Source organism: Neolamprologus multifasciatus, chromosome 14 (assembly GCF_963576455.1).
Source record: "Neolamprologus multifasciatus chromosome 14, fNeoMul1.2, whole genome shotgun sequence".
NCBI classification, from domain to species: Eukaryota; Metazoa; Chordata; class Actinopteri; order Cichliformes; family Cichlidae; genus Neolamprologus; species Neolamprologus multifasciatus.
Window position 1 is genome coordinate 22,379,369 of NC_140452.1, and position 23,232 is coordinate 22,402,600.

Sequence of the window (23,232 nt, forward strand, 5' to 3'; positions counted from 1 at the left end):
TATTACTGTGCAGGTTTCCAGCAGTATGTTTGCTGATAATAAAAATAAAAACTCATCGGTGCACTGGTTGCTCAAACCTCTGACCACTAACTCATCAGTGTGAAGCTTCAAACAGTTGACCTCCTTCTGGCTTCTGCTCCCCGTAAGAGATTAGGCTCTTGATCTTATCTAATCCTTTGTGGTTGTGACGCTGACCTCTGCTGAGCCTGCAGAGTAACCAGCTCAAAATCTGTTTACATAATAACTGACCCGTGCAAGCATATTACTACAATTTTAGGACCATAGCTTTTATTCTGTCCAGAGTCTAAAATGAATAACTCATAAATAATAAATTTCCTATTTTGCTCAGGTAGCAGTGCCTAGTAGAAAATGCTAATACACTGTTTGCACGGAGGCTAAAATAAACATCCCTGTGACACTTTTAGTCCTTCAGCTTTAAAGGGCGAGCCCGAGGACAAGTTTCTGTGGCCTTTAATAATCAGAACTGCTTACAAAGAAGTGCACAGGATTAAAACTGAGTCATAGCCATGGGTTTTAATGCATATTAAACAGGTTACACACAAAGGAAACCAATGAATTATGATAGTGCTCTCAAATGAAGCATTCTAGAAACAGGCAGTATAAGGGTAACAGCAGAAATGTCTTTAAATCTGTGCATTGCATAAGGGAACAAAGGTCTGTTTTTAACCGTAATATGTAGTTTTCACTTTGGAAATTTTAAAAAAGGGAAAAGTTCCTGCATCGTGTAACTTTCTGGGTCTTCAGTCAGATGAAATGTGAAACAAACTACATGATGTACATGCACGTCATCTGAGTTTGGCCAATGAGCCATTTTGTCACATTTTACGTTAAAGTGAACTTCTGTACCAACATATATCACAACCTTAATTGTTGCTTTCCTTTTGTGGTTGTTGAACTGTACAAATGAACAGAAAGATTCTGTCAGCTAATTATTTCAATATGATCGCTGATTTTATGTTTTGAAAAAGGAGTGGGGTGACGGGGCTGTGGGAATAAAGACTCCCATGCAAATTCCCCTGCAAAACTCAAACTGATGCTTACATTTAAAAGAAAAATAATCCATGGGATCAGTCTTAAAGTAATGCTATTTTACAACATTTCTAGAGAAAATATATTTTCAAAATATACAAGAGTTGCCATGTCCGACAGCAGCAGAATTTTTTTTGTTCCACTCCTCTACTTTGTCAGAAGGCACAGGCACAAACCACAGCCACCACCACTATGTTGCCAATTGTTGCCAGGACAGCAATCCACAGCCAAATGGTGTCACTGGACACTTTGCCGTCATCCTCGGCTTCCGAGGGCCGCGAATAGCCGGCGTTGAGGTTGGACGTGGACGTCTGCAAGGACGTGTTGCCGTTGTACGGAGAATCCATGAAGGCGCCGCTCACAGCTGGGAATTGCTGCCAGGAAAGTAGAGAAAGAAAAAGAAAACTGGGTGATTAATAAAGTCAGGTGCAACAAAACGAATGACAAGGTTAAATATGCAATTAAATAGGGTTTTAATCTGGTACGTAATATTTTAAGGTCTTTAACCTACAATGTAGTGATGAATTGGTGCTATAAAAATGAAAAATATTGCAAGTGAGCACCGTTTTCAGCACAACATAAATAATACACTGATGAAAGGCACTACTGGAAAATGATATTTGCTGTTCAGGTTAAACAAACAGCTGCTCCTGGTCTCAGGAGAGCTGTAGCGTACAGTGACGAGAACGCAGCATCTCAAAGGGATTAATTCTCAGACGGATTAACAGTCCGTCACATGCTTCACGTTACTAAAAGCTGCAGAGGCAAACACAAAGAGGATGAAAGAGAAAATCAGAAAGCAAACAAGGCACAAAATGAATCCCATTTTCAGTCTCAGGTGGAGGTGTTTGTCCTCTGTGGGCTTTCATATTATCCCATCAGACAGGAAAGAGATGCAGCCAGTATTCGTAGAAATACGAGCGCACGCTCATGTATGTTTAAGCTCTTCTTCCAGCCCTACGCACACATTTACACACATGAGGTCCAAGCCACCTCAAGTTTTAGCCACTTGCTTAGGTTATGTTGCTGTCACTATTCATCCCGGAGGTGTGACACACACACACACACACACGAGGTTGAAACTCAGGATGCATCAATGTAATCCGCTGTAACGTTTCTCACAAACTCACCAGAACACCCAAACACAACCACACAGGGTGTCTTATACTCTTAAAGCAGAGACTGCACAGTCTGCGATACAAACAGACAGCCCAGTGACCATTAATAATTCTAGTTTTCACCCTGACAGATGAAAAGTTCAGCTGAGTTTGACTCTTGGACTTGTAGGTATTTAGGCAAGTTAAGGAGCTGTTCTGTGATTGCTGAGCAACATAATGTTCAAACTTGACTGTCCAAAAAGGTGAGTCAGATCTGACTGTGACTGGAAATGTTCATTTATTTGAACAATAGTATATTTTTAAGAACTAAACATTACTTCTTATCTATACTCATTAGTTTGTTATTTATTTCTGATCACTGCGATCACCCCCTCTGGAATAGGGGACGTTCATCCCCTATTCTATCCCCTTCAAATGTCACGTTCATCCGATGAATAAATGTTTCTGACGCTGCGTCATTGTGACTGCAGCTGAGGTCAGACCTTTGTGACTGTGAACACAGCTATGGCTCTGGGATGTTTCAAACATCAGGTTCAGTTTGACCCCAAGAGCTTCTCAGGCAGCGTTTATGTTCCCGTCTACCCTCTCTACGACCTAACTCCAGATGTGACTTCAGGGCAAATTTCACTCATACAGACGTTTTGGTTTTTTTGTTTTTAAGAACTCACGTCGTTATCACTGAATATTTACAAGAGAACTCAAGCTGAGTTTAGTGAATATGCTTTCTGTACAAGGGAGCGGATATTTTTGCCTTTGTGAAGTTTAAACGCTAATTTTGAGGAATGAGCAAAGAGTCATTTGAAGCATGACATGAGAACATGGTTCAAATGCCTGCTACTTTTAACTAGTAAGACTTCTTCTGTCTTCACACCAGATAAAGTACACAAGATTTAATGTTTGCTTGGTTTTATTTTAGTTTTTGGCATGAACTATCTTTGTATCTCATCACTCTTTGACCAGCTATTAGGCACAAAGACAAAAAACTGCCAAACAAATCCAAATATTGAACATAATGATGTATAAAACAGCTAATCCTTGATTTCAATGCATAAAAATCCACTGATCACATGGGGCTCAAGCAGAGCTTAGGCTACATGTCCCAGCCAAGCAGATCGCAGAGCTTGTAGTGTACATAATAAATCCAGCGTATGTACAGTATGATGATGTTTTCCAATATACACGATCATTCATTCCCAGCTGTCTCATCTTATCCAAAAGCAGCTGCATGTTTTCATACCGTCCTTGAAAAAAAGCAAGAATTTAAAACATTGCAACCATTAAGATGTGGCAGCATAATTCATGAGAAAATTTTGTGAGTGCCCACAGACGCCATCTAATATCTATATTTAATTAAAACTGCCTCCTGGGATTTTTCACAAGTGAATGCAGGTTTGGAGAAATTTATCATATCAACATGCAATCTAATCATACAGAAAATCTAACTATGTATATATATGTATATATATATATATACACACATATATATATATACACACACACATATACAGTGGGGCAAAAAAGTATTTAGTCAGCCACCGATTGTGCAAGTTCCCCCACTTAAAATGATGACAGAGGTCAGTAATTTGCACCAGAGGTACACTTCAACTGTGAGAGACAGAATGTGAAAAAAAAATCCATGAATTCACATGGTAGGATTTTTAAAGAATTTATTCGTAAATCAGGGTGGAAAATAAGTATTTGGTCACCTCAAACAAGGAAAATCCCTGGCTCTCACAGACCTGTAACGTCTTCTGTAAGAAGCTTTTCTGTCCCCCACTTGTTACCTGTATGAATGGCACCTGTTTGACCTCATCATCTGTATAAAAGACACCTGTCCACAGCCTCAACCAGTCAGACTCCAAACTCCGCCATGGCCAAGACCAAAGAGCTTTCGAAGGACACCAGGAAAAGAATTGTAGACCTGCACCAGACTGGGAAGAGTGAATCTACAATAGGCAAGCAGCTTGGTGTGAAAAAATCAACTGTGGGAGCAATCATCAGAAAATGGAAGACATACAAGACCACTGATAATCTCCCTCGATCTGGGGCTCCACGCAAGATCTCATCCCGTGGGGTCAAAATGATCATGAGAACGGTGAGCAAAGATCCCAGAACCACACGGGGGGACCTGGTGAATGACCTGCAGAGAGCTGGGACCAAAGTAACAAAGGTCACCATCAGTAACGCACTACAACGGCAGGGAATCAAATCCCGCAGTGCCAGACGTGTTCCGCTGCTGAAGCCAGTGCATGTCCAGGCCCGTCTGAAGTTTGCCAGAGAGCACATGGATGATACAGCAGAGGATTGGGAGAATGTCATGTGGTCAGATGAAACCAAAGTAGAACTTTTTGGTATAAACTCAACTCGTCGTGTTTGGAGGAAGAAGAATACTGAGTTGCATCCCAAGAACACCATACCTACTGTGAAGCATGGGGGTGGAAACATCATGCTATGGGGCTGTTTTTCTGCCAAGGGGACAGGACGACTGATCCGTGTTAAGGACAGAATGAATGGGGCCAAGTATCGTGAGATTTTGAGCCAAAACCTCCTTCCATCAGTGAGAACTTTGAAGATGAAACGAGGCTGGGTCTTCCAACATGACAATGATCCAAAACACACCGCCCGGGCAACAAAGGAGTGGCTCCGTAAGAAGCATTTGAAAGTCCTGGAGTGGCCTAGCCAGTCTCCAGACCTCAACCCCATAGAAAATCTGTGGCGGGAGTTGAAAGTCCGTGTTGCTCGGCGACAGCCCCAAAACATCACTGCTCTTGAGAAGATCTGCATGGAGGAATGGGCCAAAATACCAGCTACTGTGTGTGCAAACCTGGTAAAGACCTATAGTAAACGTTTGACCTCTGTTATTGGCAACAAAGGTTATGTTACAAAGTATTGAGTTGTATTTTTGTTATTGACCAAATACTTATTTTCCACCCTGATTTACGAATAAATTCTTTAAAAATCCTACCATGTGAATTCATGGGATTTTTTTTTCACATTCTGTCTCTCACAGTTGAAGTGTACCTCTGGTGCAAATTACTGACCTCTGTCATCATTTTAAGTGGGGGAACTTGCACAATCGGTGGCTGACTAAATACTTTTTTGCCCCACTGTATATGTATGTATACATAAAATGAAGGCAAAGCATACTGTAACAGTGGGAGCGGTGAAATCGCTCACTTTTTCATTAGAAAGTCTGTGCCCAGAGGCAGTGTCTCATTCTGCGAGTAAAAGGAAAAGGTCATCAAGAAAAGCAGCATGAGCAAGTGTTATTACACCACATGGTTGGAGGACAAACTATCCAAAGATATAATGAGTTTGTTTTTAGGATGACACAGTTTGATTCAAATAGTTTCATATATACTGTACGCTATGACTCCGCGTGGTCAACTGAAAGTGGAAGTCGGGTCGTACTGTATGGGTGCTAACACATTAAGATCTAATTTCTGATTTTAGTTCATTTCTTTTTTTGTTTGTTCATTTTATCTTTATTTGTTTATTTGAGCAAAAAAGCTCAGTCTTTGGATGGAAAACGTGATATTAAAAGCCTGTGGCAACACAAGAAAGGATTCGGCAAATGAGTTACAAATTAATGAATTAATGAACCGCGGCAAATGCAAATGCTGTGCTCTTAGATGTGAACCAAAGACATCCACTGCAGTATTGTACTACAAATGCAATACTTTTCAGCAGTGTTTTTACATACAACCAGCCACACACACTTAACCACACATCTACTCTCACACAACATGCTTACAGTCACTGCACTGAGCAGTGTGAAAAGGCAGCAATCTGTTCAGTCACATTAAAGTTATATAAGGAAGTGACCTCTTTCAGTGCTACAACATCTTCATAGTTTTACTTTAAGTGCTGTTTTTTCACACTTTAGCTCAACATTTTCACTGTGTCCCAATCTCAGAATTGTATGTGTCTCCAGCTAAAAACTACTGTGTTTATTTCTGAATTGTGCATTTTAAGATCTAGAAAAACGTAAGCTTGTACTGCAAACTGTAAATAAAAAAAATCTAAAGAAAGACATTGAGTGTATATCGTGAACCATATCAGAATTGTTTCAGTTAATTTTCTGTTAAATATTGGATTTATCTAACTCACTGTTTTGCTTTCTTTTTTTAGCCACTATACTATAGTAGACGTGGTATAAAAAACAGCTTTAAATTCATCTGCAGAATTCATCTCCACAAATACGCTGATATATAACTTTATCTTGATCAGTATGATATAACTGCAATAGAAATGTGGCAAATTAAGTCATATAATAAGTGAGGTTAATCCTCTTCTAACTGGATACCGCACGGACTGAGTACCAGATAACTGAGATTTAGTTACAGACCACACACATTTAGAAGAAATACCAATCACCAATCACACTCAGAGTGAAAAAGTGATTTAGCAGTAATAGAAACACACCTTCAGTCAAGAAAAAAGCTAAATAGAACCCTAAATTAAAAATACATAAATAAACATAATCTTAATGCATATCTAACTCTCAAGAAATAGACAATCATATTCAGCCTGTTGCTGGTCCTGAAAATACAGATCACCTTCTTGTTTACTCTCAAACGCTCTAAAGTAACAAAACAAGTCAAGTGCAAAGCTGCTGGGATACTGAATTTGAGACTGCACCTTACACATGCTTGATCCTCTGTAAGTGTCTGTAAATTCGTCCAAGTTTAACATGCCTTGCATCTGATGCACGGGACATTTTGTCATGCTTTTGATACCAAGAGCAATCTCCATTAAGATCATACGAGTGATTAAAAGTTTCCAAGTGATTCCATGAATCCTTATACAAAAATCTATGTATCTAAAACACACCATATAATGACAAACAAACTAGAAAGAAAGTATGAAAACAGAGAGCTGTACCTACTGCCGGCTGTATGCAAAGAAAGAAACCAGTTCTTAGGATGCGGTCTGTCTCGTCCTACGCTCTGACTTAGAGTGCATCCAGAAACAGAGAGGAGCTGCGCTTCATCAGAATGAGAGACCTAACTGCATCTGAGAGAGACACAGTATACACTGAGAGAGAGAGAGACAGAGAGAGAGAGGTATCCTTTCCAGTGAAAGTGAGAGATGAGTGTACACTGTGAGAGCATGTGTGTGTGTGACAGCTATAGAGATCCCACTGTGAGAGTATGGATGTAAAACTGTGCGTGAGTAAGGGTGGGAGTGGTTTCATCTCCGAAACAGCTGAGCTGGAGGTTTCTAACCTCACTCTGACAGACTATTTATGTATCAGTGAAGGAGAGCCCTGACGGCGAGAAAAGTGAAAAATGATGTCGTTCAGCCGCAAATGAGAAGAGCAGTAGGGCAGAGGTATGAACGACTTGAGATGCATCCACTAACAGATTTGAACCAGCGGCACTGTGAGCACTCGGCATTCGACTCAGCTTGCTTAGTCAAATGCATGTTGGCATTTCTGGAGCTCGTGTACAAATATTAACAGCATTCATCTGCATGTACGAGTGAAGCCATATGCACAAATTAGAGAACATGTGTGTAAGATAGCAGCTTGTGTGTGTCATGCTCTGTGAATCCATGCAGAAGACAACTGTCTCAACGTGTAAGTTGTCTCAGTCATTGTTTAAGACCGCCGTACTTTTTGTTAACACATGAACAAAGGATTGGTCAAATATTTGCATTCATACACAGCAACAGTGCCTCCTGCTCATCCAGTTCAGGGTTAAGATGGGTCTGGAGCATGTCACAGCTGTCGGGTCACCAGTCTGTCGCAGGGCCAACACAGAGAGACAGACAACGATTTACACTCGGCCAAATTTAGATTTACCAGTTAAATTAACATGCATGTCTTTGGACTGTGGGAGGAAACCAGAGTAACCAGAGAGAAGTCATGCAGGCACAGACAGGACATGCACACTCCACATGTAAAGGTCAGTGGATTTGAACCCAGGACCTTCTGCTGTGAGGCAAAACTGCTAACTGCTGCACCACTAATACTAATGCTTAATTAATAATTCACAAATAATTACTATATTATTAGTTATAAGCCTAAAAACAGAAACATACAAGTAAAGGAATGGAAAGAGAAGATGTTTGCAGAGAAATAAAGAAACAAGAATCAGAGCAGGTCTTCTGCCTCTTAACTTTTCACTTCCCACCCATCACGCTGTAATATGTAAACTTTTATCCTCCTAACTCTATCCTGATGTTTGCCTGAGACTTCTGCCTCTGCTTCTACAAATCTTTATGCCCTGCTTTTGACCTCCTCTACATCTTTCTCGCTCTTCAAATGTAGTGATATCACCCATAAAATTAACACATTGCTGCTTTGTTTTCCTTCTCACATCATCTAACCTGCAATTTTTTCCTCCACTATCCTTTCATGAATTTTCTCATCTCTCCCTGTTCCCCTGTGCATCACTTTACTCTCTTGATTCATAGCGTGATAGTATCATCCCTCCCTAGATGATGTAGCATATAGTGCTGAAGGACTTGTAGTACTGCCGAGATATATCTATATATATTAGAATTAGTTGGCATTTGAGTCTACTCTCTGTGCCCACCTGCATGTGCATCCTGTTGTTGCTTAGAGTGAGGAAGCACATGTGTAGCCTTTATGTTTCTGCATGAGCATATGTGTTGGCATTCATTTGCCTGTCTCTGTTCTAAATGAACAGGTGCAGGAAATGCATGCCTGTGTAGATATAAACCTTTATTCTGTGTGACTGTGTGGTTGTATACACGTGTAAATGTATATGTGTCCAGGACAGGCATGGTTTATAAAATTATGTAATGTGCTTCTACACTGAGGGGAGATAGAGAAAGTGCCTTTTGTATTCCCACACTCATGTACACACAAGACACAAATGAATGCACACACATATGCTGCAGAAACACGCATTCATCAATCACTGAAAGTGCACAGTTATCTAAAATTAGAGGGGATTGAAGTGAAGAGAAAAAAGATGTAGAGAATAAAGAGGTCCATACTCACAGATGTTTTATTAGATATTCGTCTTCAGAGACGTAGTGTATCTTTATATTTAAAGTGTGTTTCAGCTTTATATGCAATATCTTTAAAGACTGGGAAGATTATGTTTTCATTTCACCTTTGACAGGTTAGATATTGCCATGACTGGGATCTTTGGTCCATATGGTACTTATTTAAGAGAAAAACATGGATGGAAGAAAAAGGGGAAGAGAGAAGGAGAGACAGAAGAGAGAAAAATAAAAGGGTGAATAAACAGCCTCACAGCATCCAGCTGTTCATCTTCTTTGTGAAACATCTGTCATAAAATTACAGGCAGTGAAAGCAGAGGAAGGGGAAGAAAATACAGATGAAAATGATGCTTAGCTAATTCTTTATTCATACCGTTTGCACAGTTAGCTCTGGACTGCTCTGTACCCTCACTAGGCATGGTTTTATTATATAAGGAATGTTATAATGTTATCTATACATTAGATCTGTAGAATCTCCCCCCAAAACACTTCTGTAACAGAAGATGCTCTCGCTAATAAGCACAGGTTAGTTAGCATGATCCAGAGCATTTTAAACATGCAATCTATAGAGGATTTATATCTGATAAACCAACATTTCTACCTAAAAATGTACTTCTTGGCTACACAATGTTATTCTTTAATAATAAATCTGATATTTGTTCAGTGATGGAAATGCTTATTTTAAAAAATGTCAGAGATGCATAGAAAAGAAAATAATATTCAAAATGAACCAGTTCTTTGACACAGTCTTTCTCCAGCCATCTATCCATGTTATTCTAATTCAGTGTCTTGGGAGATCTGGAGTCTATCCCAGCTGTCAGGTCAAGAGGTGAGGTATAACCTGGACAGGTCATCAGGGTTAACATTATCAACTCATGCTGACACTCACACCTACTACCAGCTACCACCCTGAGCACACCCAACTTTACCTAATCACAAGTCTCAGTTTTACTACACAAGATAATTTAAATAAATAAATAATCAAATGGAGTAGTAAAGCAAGTTTGAGTGGCTTATGGTTCTGAGGCCACGGTACTGGTTTATTATTCTGTGATTAAAAGAATAAAAACTCAAAAAGATACAATATATGCAAATCATTAAATTACATTTGTAGAGTTTTACAGACCTGTTGATATTGTCTCCTGCTTGCAACAAGCCTTAGAGCCTTTGAGACAACCTAGTTTAACTGAGTTCAATTTAAATCACACCCAAGACATAATGGTTTGCCCTGAAATAAATGACACCAAGCAAACTAAATCAAAATGTAGTATGCAGCTGAAAATAATTTCCATAATTTATAAGTTAATGAGCCATGTGATGAGAAGAAATGTCTAAGGCGAACTTTGAATGAATGAATTCATGATAAGAATTGAAGCAGCAATTGTGCGAGGAGAGGGGGAAAAGAAACAAAATGAGCAAGAAGATGAGCGAAAGAAAAAAAGAGATGACGCAAGTGCGAGTACTCTGCAGAAGAGCCTGCTCTTATGGCTGGTTGAATCTTTGCTTAGTTTTGCTGGAGGCTTCAAATCCTGACTGACAAACAAAGAGCAGCATTCACTCAGTTATTGTGTGCTTCAAACACACACATACAGTATAGGTAGTGTAACTTAATGTCACTTACGCATTCAATTGCAAAAAAGGTTTAAAGGATTTAACTGAATTTATCAGTTAAATATGATAAGAGCAAATACAGTTGTGATGAGAAGTTTACAAACACAATAATAATTATCATCAATAATTATTTGTGTCTGTATGTATAATTTTCTCACATCCTGGGCCATCTGACCACAGGAAATCACATGATAGGGTGGGGCTAGGTTTCACAATGAGTTTACCCAAAACCTTGGCTGATCGTGACCTACACCCATTTTCACATCTTGGCTCATGTGATTAGGTAGAGGATCTTTAGGCGGTCCTTTTGTCCCTCTCGGGGGGGATACTCCCACAGGGCTTAAATCTGGGACTTTCCACCATTTGACTCTAGAAATGAAGAAGCTTTTTGGATGAGAGGTGAAACGTCGTCAAGCAACTTAAAAAAGTCCAGACGCTTTTCTTTCTAAGCTCCTTAGACTACACTGCAAAAAAAAAATCGTAAAAGTATTTTACTGTGTATTTTACAGTTTTGTACTGTTCTTCTAGAATATCATTAAATTCACATAAATAGACTGTGATTTTACATTTCAAATGTAAATTAACCTAAAATCACTGTAAATGTAATAAAACATAATTTTCTTGTTTTTAAATGTATTTGTCTGTACACATGCATATTTATATTGTTAAAATACATTCACAAATGTATCATAATTTCACAAATATTTGTCCGTTATTTGAAAGATTGAACTGTTAAATTCAGATGTAATGATATGGAAAAATATATAGAATGATTCTTATAAACTGTTTTTACATCAAATTATTATTATTATTATTGTTATTTAGGGCTCAAGAGTTGGCAGTTCGCCTTGTAATCAGAAGGTTGCCAGTTCGAGCCCCGGCTCGGACACTCTCGGTCGTTGTGTCCTTGGGCAAGACACTTCACCTACCACCTACTGGTGATGGCCAGAGGGGAATTATAAAGTGGAATTGTAAAGCGCTTTGAGGGTCTCAAAAAGCGCTATATGAATGCAATCCATTATTATTTAAACCAACTGTTAACTGTATATTTCTGTACATTTAAGTATTATTATTCATATTGCCGCATTCATTGACCTTGTTTATAGGTAATTTCATTGTTTAATCACATTAAAATGTTCCTAATTTAATGTTTAAAAGCACGTGAAAAAGGCAAAATCCCATGTAAAATTAGGGCAACAAACTGTATTGTCATTACTGAAAATAACTGTATTTTCATGAGAAAGTTATTTTCTGTTATTTTATGGTATCATTTTGGCACCCCAGCTGCCGGAATATTACTGGTTTTTTTAGGATTTTTTTTTTTAACGGTGTACGATGACCTGGATGACTGAGAACCTTTACAGACACACTGTAAAATCATTCCACCCTGGAAAAACAACATTGCAAAGAAATCCTTAAAACTTACTATGATATTCATCCCTGTGAAACATGGCTGTAAGCTTCTGACCACAACTGTAAGTCCATGTGGAGGAGGTTGGGGTTGACAGATGGGTCAACAAACCAACAACAAACGTAGCAAGTAAACCTTAACAGGCAGCTGCTAGTTTTCAGCTTCTATGTAACACCCATGTACTGTTTTTTTTGTTTTGTTTTCCCTCACATGCATGTACTCATCACTGGTAATTACCAAAGTGGTTTAATCCAAACCATAACCTAACCAAGTATTTTGGTGCCTTGAACTAACCATACAGTGAATGACAATATCTCTTTGCTAACTGGTTGGAAAAAGTCAGGACAACATAAAGTCATCAAAGGCAATAAAAAATGAATAAAAAAGCCAAAATAAATTCAGTCATACAGTAGATACAAATCTTTTTAAATGGCTGGTTTGTATTTAATTTCTGTACTGCAGAAGGATAAAATCCTTGGGACTTGTGTTTTATGTCATGTCTTCCATTTGCTTTTTAGCAAGAAAAACAAAATGCCAATAAATTTTTTGTGCTGCCTCTTGTAAAACAATTTTCCCCGACTTTAATCAATGATTTATAAATAACCATTTTCATCAGTTTTGAACATGGACAACATTTCGTTTTGCCTAATTAATAAGTTATGAAATTCAACCTCATACATAAAAATATATGTATGACGTAACCCAGAGTAAAATCTGTTTCCTGCACTTATTCCTGCCATTGAATGCATCGCAGGTACATGACTCCAACCACATGACTTTGCTCAGCCAATCGGACGGCATGTGGGTCATAGTAAGCCTGTCCCGGCTTCCTCCTGTCAGATGCGTGGAGGCAAGCCAGGTGACAGAGCTGTTGCAGGTTTGTATTGGCAAACACTTGCTTTCCCTGTTTTAATGCTTCTTTTAACACCCACTAACTTATGCAACTTAGATGCTGGTTACTGTGAGCCAGAGCCATAGTGTTGTTGTGCACTGAACAGAACGGAATTGGTGAGTTTGAACTTTTAATTGATTGTTTGTATTGCTACCAGCTGGCGCTAATTGGTTGCTGCCGGTCCAAACAATTTGATTGAATTTGTTGAATACATAGTGCTGTGAAGCTATATAGTATGTATATAGCAGTTGAAATGTTTCAGTTAAATCCTTATCGGTTAAATATACTGTTTGTTTGTTTGTTTATTTGTGTACACAGGAACAAGAATAACTTAATGTTTTTAGCTTAATTGGCTGACATTTTTGTATTATTCTTGTGATTTCTTATTGGCCTTGTTTATTTAATGCAGGCCAGGTGAACCCTTTTCGGGTATGAAAAAGGATGGCGAGCCAATGAGCGGCTAGGAGCAGGACTCATTCCGCAATCGAAGCTTCCACTGGTTGGGTAGGAAGCTATCAAAGACGACGCTCTGTCCCCATTTTCCAAATATACTGATTTTCACACTCATACACACCATTCCCCCGTTTATGGACAATAGCGCTTGGACATCTCTCATGGACATTCAGATAAAACTCATGGACTTCAGTGTGGATCAGTGTTTTTGATGTCAACATGTGTTGTTTATGGGGAACTGTTTTCTATATTGCTTGGTATAAGCCGGAAGAATTTGCTTAGTTGTTTTGTGCACCCTCACTGGGTTTTTGGTTAATTGAATAGCTGCAGCAGGAGTGATTATTTAAGTTTTCCTTTTCATTTCCTGTTAATTTTCTTTGGGGTTCGGTTAAATACATGGTACCTGCAAAAGCATTTTGTGTTGTGTGTGTTTATTAATTACTGCCATCAGCTCCTGTAGCATTCCTAGATCTTCTGATTGATAAAAACCATAATACTTCACTGATTAATAATAACCATAATACTTCACTCAATACCTAGCCTGTATTGATTCATTGGCGCTTCATCAGTGTTACAATGAGGTATCATGCAATATACCTTATACCGTAAACATTAGTTCCTTAGTCAGTCATTTCCTTTTGATTATATAATCTGATTATGTTTGTATTTTAGTCATTTTCCTATTCATGATGATGGTTGAGTGCAGAGGAGTTCACAGGGAGCACGCCATGTGAACTCCTCTGCACTCAACCATCATCGTGAATCCTGGTCTTGTTATCACTTGAACAACCAAGTCACACTGCCATGTAACAAAGAGCATGGAATCACATCTACATGGGTTACTGAACGTGTTACCTCATAGGTCATCTGACCTTATCAGGAATGCTTCTGACGGTTGTATGAAGCCAAGTTATAATGTAATACATAAAAGGAAACATTGAAATATTGCACCGGAGATTATACTACACTGCCAAGATATCATAGAAAATGAATGAAATACGTCACTGCATTAAAATTTAAAGCCTCGGTAATGTGAATAAACGCAGACCAGAATGATACAGAACACTGTTAGACAGTCTAATGCATAACACTGTCGAATGATTGCTTTTTTCCATGTGCTCTAGCCAGGAGTTGCTTCCAGCACGATAGCATCTTGATACATGCCCAGGAATAAGAAAATAATGACAAAACATGGTCCACTTACACCTTTAATACATCAATTGTTCCATATCCAAAGTTCCAGGTGAAGATGTAAATGAAGCTCTGCATCAATAAATAGCAAGTGCTACAGAAGAGGAGTGAGCATAAAAGGAGTAACATTTTTATGGGCTGTAATTTCAAATGAAACTTTTCGAACAGCTCAAAAAATATCACCAAACATCCAAACCATTTTTGCAATTTGTCACAAAATGTCCAAAGTCTGAATTTCCCAGGGAGACAAAGAAGTGCAACACTGAGAGGTGAAGATTGAGGATATGGTAGAAAGATTATTATTTTTTATTTTCAAAAGTAAGGAAATTTAAATCTTACATCTGATGCCCTCATTTATTTATAGTTTTTAAATAAGATATTCGATTCTACATTGTGATTATTAATTTTTTTATATCAAATTGACATATCTAAATTTTGAGTTATTCAAAGGCTGCATGAAAGTTTTAGGGAGTCTGATACAGTTTAATGCAGGCTAAACTATTTAGTTTGCAGTATTGATGTACAGCTTACAGTAATGCACTGTGTTGGGTTGGTGCAGAGCAGGCTGTGATGTTCATGGTCAATATTAAGTTACATAAATAATAAATAACTTTATATTAATTTCATGTGTCTAGGGGTTGAAAATCAGCCATATATCTTGTGAAACATCTACTTATATCTTTTTGAAGTCAGTTAGGCGAGTCCATAAAGAGCAGTGAATACTGACGTAACAGCACAGCTGATTACAGCCTGTACACAAATCTCCAGGAGCTTTGCATTACTTTATGATCAGCCCACCTGTCAAATCCACTTTAATCCCTCATATATATATATATATATATATATATATATATATATATATATATATATATATATATATATATATGGGGTGCAACGATACTTGTATCAATATTGAACCGTTCGATACAGTGCTTTCGGTTCAGTACACATATGTATCGAACAATACATTTTTTATTTATTTTATCAACTTTTCTTCTGACGATGCTGTCTGTGTTGAGCGCTTAGTGGATCTGCGTTCGACTACTCCGCCTAGGCTGCACTGTCGAGTGCAGATCCACTGAGCGCAGCGCAAGCTAGCAAGACAGAAGCTAAGCTCGTTGCAACATGGTTACTGCCTCAATGCTACCCGATATTGAACCTCCCCCACCCTCATTCAGATCTGGCGTTTGGAACTATATTGGTTTTCATGTGAAGCATGACCCTGATGGTAAGCGCGTCATGGACAAAAGTAAAACAGTATGTCGGATGTGCCACGCAATGCTCAATTTGTGGGAACTAGTGCGTTAGCGCAGTTAGCTTGTTAACGTGTTGATGCCGTCTAGCGCCACGCACGGGGCGATCCGCGGTAACTTGTTAACGGAGATTTGCTGCATTATGGCATTAATGTCATTTTAACGAGATTAACGCTGACAGCACTAGTGGGAACACAACGAATATGACTGCACATTTACGCCGACATCATCCTAGCGCAAAGACAAGTGGAAGCAGACAAAAACAACAAGCACGCATGCTACATACTTTACCGAGTCATTTAGACAGCCGTTAGCACGTGATTCTCCTTATGGGGACCTAACATGTTTAATATGCTGCTGAGAATATAGCCCAGAAGAAGCGTATAGTATAGCTTTTATTTTGGAAAGAGCCATTTCTCTGTAATAAACTCTCTTTTCCAAGATGAGTAATTTCTCGATCAGATTTATTTTTTTTATTTTGTTGTTTCAGCAACATTAAATTTAAAAACTGTACTTTTGAGTTAAAATATATATTTATAATTTTAATAAATGATAAATTAAAAAGCATGAACATTTTTTTGTATCGAAAAAATATCGAACCGTGTCACCAAAGTATCGAACCGAACCGAATCGTGAATTTTGTGTGTCGTTGCACCACTAATATATATATATATATATATTAAAGCATACATTTAGGCAATGACATGTTCATTGCATATATCAAGTCTGAACTTAAATAGAAGATAGGAAATAGGAACTGTTCATCAGAAGTTAATTATCAAGTTTCTAAGGTGAAATGTGAGTTGACAGTTGAATTATTTATGTAGCAATGTGCAGTTGTGTCCATCCTGTCTCATGTCTGACGTGTGATACTAATCTATCATGTCAACCATTGTGAATGAATAAAGCATCACAGAGGTTATAGTACGCCGCAGGGCATTTATGTGTCCTCCCCTCCGTGCCTTTATTTGTCATGACTTCAGTTATTTCTCAAGGCTATCTCAACCCTGTGCTGAAGGAACAAACACGTGAGGCACTTCATGCAATGTTAAACGACATACAGACATTCTTTGAAATCAAGAGAAAGACTTCCCAAACAATGTGAAGCACACAAAGTAGAAAAAAAAGAAACTTTGTAGGCACATTTCATACACAAGGGCTAGTTTGGATTTACATAATTACATAATAATTGCATAAAAAAATCAAAACACTTTTAAAGTGCAAAACATAAAAACCTTGTAAAGTATATTAAAATCAAGGAAACTAGTTTAAAGGAAATGTAAAAATAAAGAACCAAGACAAAAATAAGACACTGCAGAAGTTTTCTGTGGAAGCTCGCTCCATATTTATAGTGCATGCTACCTTAACGCTTAATGCTTTTTCCATCTTTATGTCAAGACAGAACATGCTCTGTAGTACACGATCATGCTCTGTCATAATATATATGAAGTACTGCTTTATTACCTTTACACAGTAGGGGTCAAGAAGTTGTAGAAGTTGGTCAGAAAGTTAGTGGAAAAGCAAAATATTACACAACAATTCATGTCAGCAGTTCAGCGTCTGATAAATAGAAAGTCTGGGTATTAAAGAAATGCATGACTCGCCAGTGTAAGTGCTACAGAAACTGTTTATATACAGCTTCACTTTCAAACTTCCTCACTCATTTTTGCTGACAAAACATGGCTGAGAAAACACTTTAAAAGCACAGACTACCAAATAATTCACACTGAAACAAATGAACAACACCAAACATCTAAAATGTAAGCTAAATGTAGTTTGGTAAACCTAAGCTATGTATAAAAAAAAAGCTTTACTTAGTTTATATACATACAGATAGATAGATAGATAGATAGATAGATAGATATTCTGTGTGTGTGTGTGTGTGTGTGTGTGTGTGTGTGTGTGTAAATAAATAAATTCACTATAACACAAAAATGTCTTGTGCAAGTTCAGCTTTAGCTTTGTAGTTTGTGTCCAGCAGTTACATGTGCAGTCGATGATTCTGCCAATGTCACGTATTTGTTAAGGCCATTCTTAGCCATGTTGTTTGGGATGATGTGAGCCCTGAATACTGATGACATATGCTTTACACGGAGGTCAAGTAACGGGTGGTAGCTGTTTGACTAATGTGCTGCCTGGGCATGCCTTCACTCAGTCATTATCATGCCTGAAAATAAAGTGGGGTTCAATTCCAGGAGAGACGATGTGATACTTAAAAAAAACAAACTAATTCCTTTCCTATTGTGGTCCTATATTGATCATTATTTTTAAAAAAATATCAAATATGATTGCAGTTAAACTACTTAGATTTATGTAGTTTTACTTGTCCTCAGTACTGGACAACTGGACATCAGTAACAGGGAACTTCTTAATGCTGAAAACAAAATACAAAAAAAGTATGATCACATATTTTGGTCATAAATGTGTATTCAGGCAGAACAGCAAATGCATTAGTAGTTTTAGTTCTCAGTATTACATACACTACATACATGCTTTACTTTACAGCCCTGTAGTTCTGTGTAGATCACTGTATGGATGTGGGTAACTTATTTGTTAAATAAAGCAATACGAAAATCTGATCCATGTTTCTTTGTTTTGGATGAACTGGAAGAACGAGCTGCTCGTGATGGATCCAGTTTGCTGTGTGTGCTACGCAGATGTCGCTCCGAAGCATCTGATAAACTCTTTAGCAGATGGTAATCTGACCTATATTTACATCACACACACTTTGATTGGCATTGCTTAATTAAGACCAGTCTAACAGTCACTCCCAGAAAGAAAAAAAGGGGGTTGGGATTGAAAGAGAGGAAAAGGGTCAACAGAGGAGCAGTCTTGGAGGTTTGTTGCTCAAGGACACTCAGGATTTGACAAATACATATTGAAAAAAACAGACATGTTTCCTTTTTCCTTTAACTCTTCTGAAAGGTCAGCCTTAAATTAGGCGGATTATGAAACTGATTTCTTTGCCACTATATTTTGTGCCATATTTAATGTAGTGGAAACATTATATTTACATACCTCATTAGCTTGAGCCTTTCACCTGAAAAGACGTTCTTTTCTTAACAAAGTTTTGGAGATGCGTGGGGTTAAGTTAGCGATGATGTTGCGACACTGACAGTTAGTGTGGGGTGATTAAAGACCACACATTGAGCACATCTGATGAACTATCTAAGAACAGATGGCTATCAGATGAGGCTTTCCATCAAACTCCTTCAGCCAGACAGAGTTCACGTCTGGAGCAGAGAAGCTCAATGAGTAGAGAATTAAAGGGAACTACCACTCAATTGAGGGATATAAAAGTGTTTATTATTGGTTGAAAGAGTTTATATTTTAACCTACAGAACACATGCAGAAAGTCTAACCAGCTGTGTGGAAAAGCTTTGAGCTTCTGTTGCCATTACTTGAGCATGTCTTTGCACTGAGGATGTGTTGATTTAGTGCCCATAAGCAGATGGTAACAGGAGACTTTGCACAACGGGGTACCCATCAGGAAATAGGCACCCAATCTCCAAAACTACTGTGTGTGATACAGTGACATCTCCTCTTTGTGCCTTAGCATCATACTGTTTGATATATGAAAGCTCTTTTTGACAAATTGGAAAAATTATTTATTTCCCCAAACAGCAGGTTTTCAGATGTGATAAATAAATACTTCTGTGGCATATTTCATCGGGAGTCTATTAAACTGTGTCTGTTATGAATGAATGTTGTCACAATCACTATCTTTTTTTACATTTTGTCCAAAGACATGTAAAAAAAAAATGGTTTCTAAGTGTCAATAACACTATTTAGTCCTTAAAAAAATCCTTTAAAAATGATCCGTCATATCTGTAAGTACATTTATCCTCTCCACATAAAGAAAGATGTATCTATTTTATACTTGCCACTAAATAATTATGATTTTATTAAAAAAAAAAAAAAAAAAAAAAGACAAGCTAATAGACAGCCTAGTTACTCAAATATTTTCTTATGAGAAAATTTAAAAATCATCTTTGGAGATGCACTATAGATGCTTCCTATTGCAAATAAAGCACTACAGTAAAAGTAACTCAGTTCCTCAAAGAGCACATTCAGTGATAATATGAGTTTTACTGTGCTTGCACTTAAAAGCCTGTGGATATATTGCAAAACACATCTGTAGGCTTTATAGCCCTCCAATACCCAAACGGGTCACTACTGCAACATAAAACATTGCCCTCAGGTTATAGCTAAAGCTCAAGATCATAATTCAGAGGCTGGGAAAAAATGAGAGAAGAATATTCTTTCATGATTCACAGTAACAGGATAGAGGCTGCTGTATTAACCTTTAAAGAAAAAAGTCCAAGTAAGTTCTTATTTTTGTAAGCATGCAAGGATGCTGTTTTAATGAAAGACTTTTAAATGAACTTAGTGGACTGGAAAGCTTCACTGGATAAAAAGTAAAATGTTGAGTTGCTGATGTGCAAAAACTGCTTCATTCATGCATCCTGAAAATGGAAAGCCCTATATCTGACAGTGATGTGATTTTTTAAATTATAACACTTGAAGGCAAATCAACATACAGCAAAGGAATATGCATTCAGCTTGAGTCATGTGAGCAGTACCCTCATGGACAACGATGTCTTTGTGAACAAAGCTGTACCCCAAATTGTTCTCAACTGTATTTCAGTCCACATGAGTGTATGGCTCATGAATACTTCACTCCACTTTGTTAAGAATTGGCAGAAAGACGGGAAAAAAGCAGCGCTGATGTGACTCAGTTGTTTAAATCAAGCGTGAGTCCTCGCTCGCGTGTCTACTTTGGGAGAAGCTACTGCACAGACTGCTTCTGACTCATATCTGTATGTGTGCTCTGTCTAAAATTGTACAAATAATGTGCAATTTTGTACTCTTCAGTGTACAAAAGGTTTTCTAATGATTCAGTGACTCAGTCTACACACTGTAGCTACAGTTCCCAAGTAATAATAAAGGCTGATAAAAGTAGACAGTGTGGGATCTGTACTTTGTCTACTTTTATAATAATTTCACTACAATACACTATGTCTGGAAAACCTTGATTACTATGAGATCAGGCTGTGGGCTTTTAAAGCTTTGATACTGGACAACATATGAACATTTGACCACTACAGCCAGGGAATCCAGTGGATGTAGCAAGTTGGTGGCATGGTCACTGTAAATGAGTGCAAAGTTGTTCTAAATGATAAACAGTTTTTAATAAAGGTCATCAAAAGGCATAAGTCCCCTGTAATTAAATGGAATTCCAATGTTAATTTTAAATTACAATTTCATTATATTTACCTACGAATTCTTAAAGGTAAGAGTAAGGAGGTCACAAATCAGGTTTTTACTTTAAATGAATCAATACTATAAGGAAATTTAAATATTTTAAAATTTACTACAGTAATAGTGTGCAGTTTAATGGTAATATTTCCCCATCTGACATCAAAAGTACACTGTACTATGGAGTGGATTCACTTTGCCTTTTTACACCTTTAGATTCATTATGTTGTTGTGTATGATGGGTTTTTCTATTAGTCTCTGTACTTTTATTTCACTAATTAAAATGTGATAAGGACTATTCTTGTTTTTCAGCTTACAAGAAAAGAAATACCTGTAAAAATTTAAAGGTCTACGTGACTTTATAATGATGGAGCTGATTCTCACTTGGTTTTTTCTTTTCTTCCACTGTCGTGGTTTAAATTTAACTTTCAGACAGAGGTTTCGCCTTGCTTGTAAAACACATGGAAGCCAAGGTTAAGCCAGTACAGTGTACTTATGACAAAAGACTGGTAAATAGTGTTTGTTTTAAGCAAAATTGCCCAGAATTCATGCAGTACTTCAAATTTCTTACAGTATAATTTGTGTACCCTATTCTAGGGTAACAAATCATCCTTTAAGTACTTCTAGGTAAATATAAATACATATTAATTTCAAACAAAATACAGTGAAATTCCATTTCATTACAGGGGAAGTAAGTATTATAACAGTGTTACCTCTTTGTCTTATGATGACACATTTTTATCCTGATGGGAGTGCTCTCTTCTAAAATCACATTGTCTCAATCAGTTTCTACCATGATCCAGTATCTCGTTATCTCCTCTTTAATAATAATTAAAAAAAAAACTTTTTAAATATCCTTCTAAAAGTCATAAAGTGAGAGCTTATATGGATAACCATATTTCTGTTTCCTTACCTGTGCAGACATCAGTGATAATTCCATTATCCCGGGGTCAAAGGTTGCCAGCTAGAGCGTCTAAAGAAGGCGGTCTTTAAAGTAGAAGTCAGACAGCTGACAGCAAAGAAAATAAAAGGAGAAGAAAAACGAGTGCGAGGGCTTCAAAACGGCACTGCTGTGCTTCACTCAGTGTACTTGTGAATGCTTTTCATGCTTCACAGAAGAGTTTCTTCTCTCAATACATGTCTCTCTCCCCCCCTCGCTCTCTCTCTCTCTCTCTCTCTCTGCCTTTGTGGATGCGTATGTTGCACATAAAGCATGCTGATATGGCTTTGGCACTAAACTCCACGTCTTCCTGTTACAACTTACTTTGGATTGAACCCCATAATCCCAAAGGTGGATCTTTGAATTATGAATGTATTACATGCATGTTTTTTTTAACCCCATAAAAGAGTCACAGGCTGTGATTAAATCATGTAGATAATAAATATTTCCCCTATGTGTTATAGGATATTATTGTGTTATAATGTCTCTTAAAAATGTATTTTTGGCTCTTTGGCTCTTTGGGTGAGGGAAACCTTTGACTATAAACAAAAGTTTCCATTTCTGGTTTGTGTTTAGTATCTTTTGAAATGCAGCACACATTTAAATATGCATTTACATGTTTTGAAAGGTCCTAAAACAAAGTTTAAAGTTTAAAAATTTTAAAAAAAAGTTTAAAATAGTCTCTTAGAGGATTTCCTCTTAATGTTTTATATTGATTTAGGTAGGGTAACAATATCTTAAAGATTAAATAACTTTCCTCTTATTCAGTTCTTATTTTCAAACACTAGGTACTGATGACCATCCAGAAACAGCTAATTGTTTCCTGCTTTATATACCCCATGATTATTTCAGCAATAATGTTTTCGTATCCAAATGTACCAGAGTGCAACAACAACAATTACACTACCTGGGACTCTGTGTGTCGTACAAAGAGGTACTTTTTGATGATGATACAAATTACCTCTGATGACTGTAGACCTCTATAGTACTTTGTACCCTTTGCAGTGATTTTCAAATGCATGAGAAAATAGTCCCTGCTCTAACCCGTGTGTGTGTGTGTGTGTGTGTGTGTGTGT

At 37.6% G+C, this 23,232-nt stretch overlaps 1 protein-coding gene and 2 long non-coding RNA genes across 5 annotated transcripts; 1 reads left to right on the forward strand and 2 right to left on the reverse strand.

Annotated features, from left to right (window-relative positions):
* Positions 1–519: 519 nt before the first annotated feature.
* On the reverse strand, positions 520–22,351 carry LOC146504043 (uncharacterized protein C14orf132). Of its 3 annotated transcripts, none has more exons than XM_085130727.1 (2): positions 22,130–22,351; positions 520–1,424 (listed from the first exon to the last, which is right to left on the reverse strand). In XM_085130727.1, the coding sequence occupies exons 1-2, from the start codon at positions 22,154–22,156 to the stop codon at positions 1,206–1,208; spliced, it is 246 nt and encodes an 81-aa protein (XP_084986853.1). In that variant the 5' UTR covers positions 22,157–22,351; the 3' UTR covers positions 520–1,205. The 3 variants fall into 3 exon arrangements, 1 of the variants encoding a protein (XP_084986853.1); XR_014868689.1 differs by lacking the exon at positions 22,130–22,351 and adding an exon at positions 7,053–8,674 and having other exon boundaries at positions 1,313–1,424; XR_014868690.1 differs by lacking the exon at positions 22,130–22,351 and adding an exon at positions 7,057–8,674 and having other exon boundaries at positions 1,317–1,424.
* LOC146504044 (uncharacterized) lies at positions 9,562–13,257 on the reverse strand. The gene is made up of 2 exons (XR_014868691.1): positions 13,170–13,257; positions 9,562–13,062 (listed from the first exon to the last, which is right to left on the reverse strand). It is a non-coding gene; the product is annotated as an uncharacterized LOC146504044 (long non-coding RNA).
* LOC146504045 (uncharacterized) lies at positions 12,933–13,866 on the forward strand. Its single transcript, XR_014868692.1, has 3 exons — positions 12,933–13,045; positions 13,118–13,176; positions 13,470–13,866. It is a non-coding gene; the product is annotated as an uncharacterized LOC146504045 (long non-coding RNA).
* Positions 22,352–23,232: the final 881 nt, after the last annotated feature.

Excerpts from the sequence above, each read along its gene's own strand:
- LOC146504043 (XM_085130727.1), bottom strand. The coding sequence starts at position 22,156 with ATGGAATTATCACTGATGTCTGCACAG. Across the intron at positions 1,425-22,129 it reads TATCACTGATGTCTGCACAG|CAATTCCCAGCTGTGAGCGG; the intron begins GTAAGGAAACAG and ends CTTTCCTGGCAG.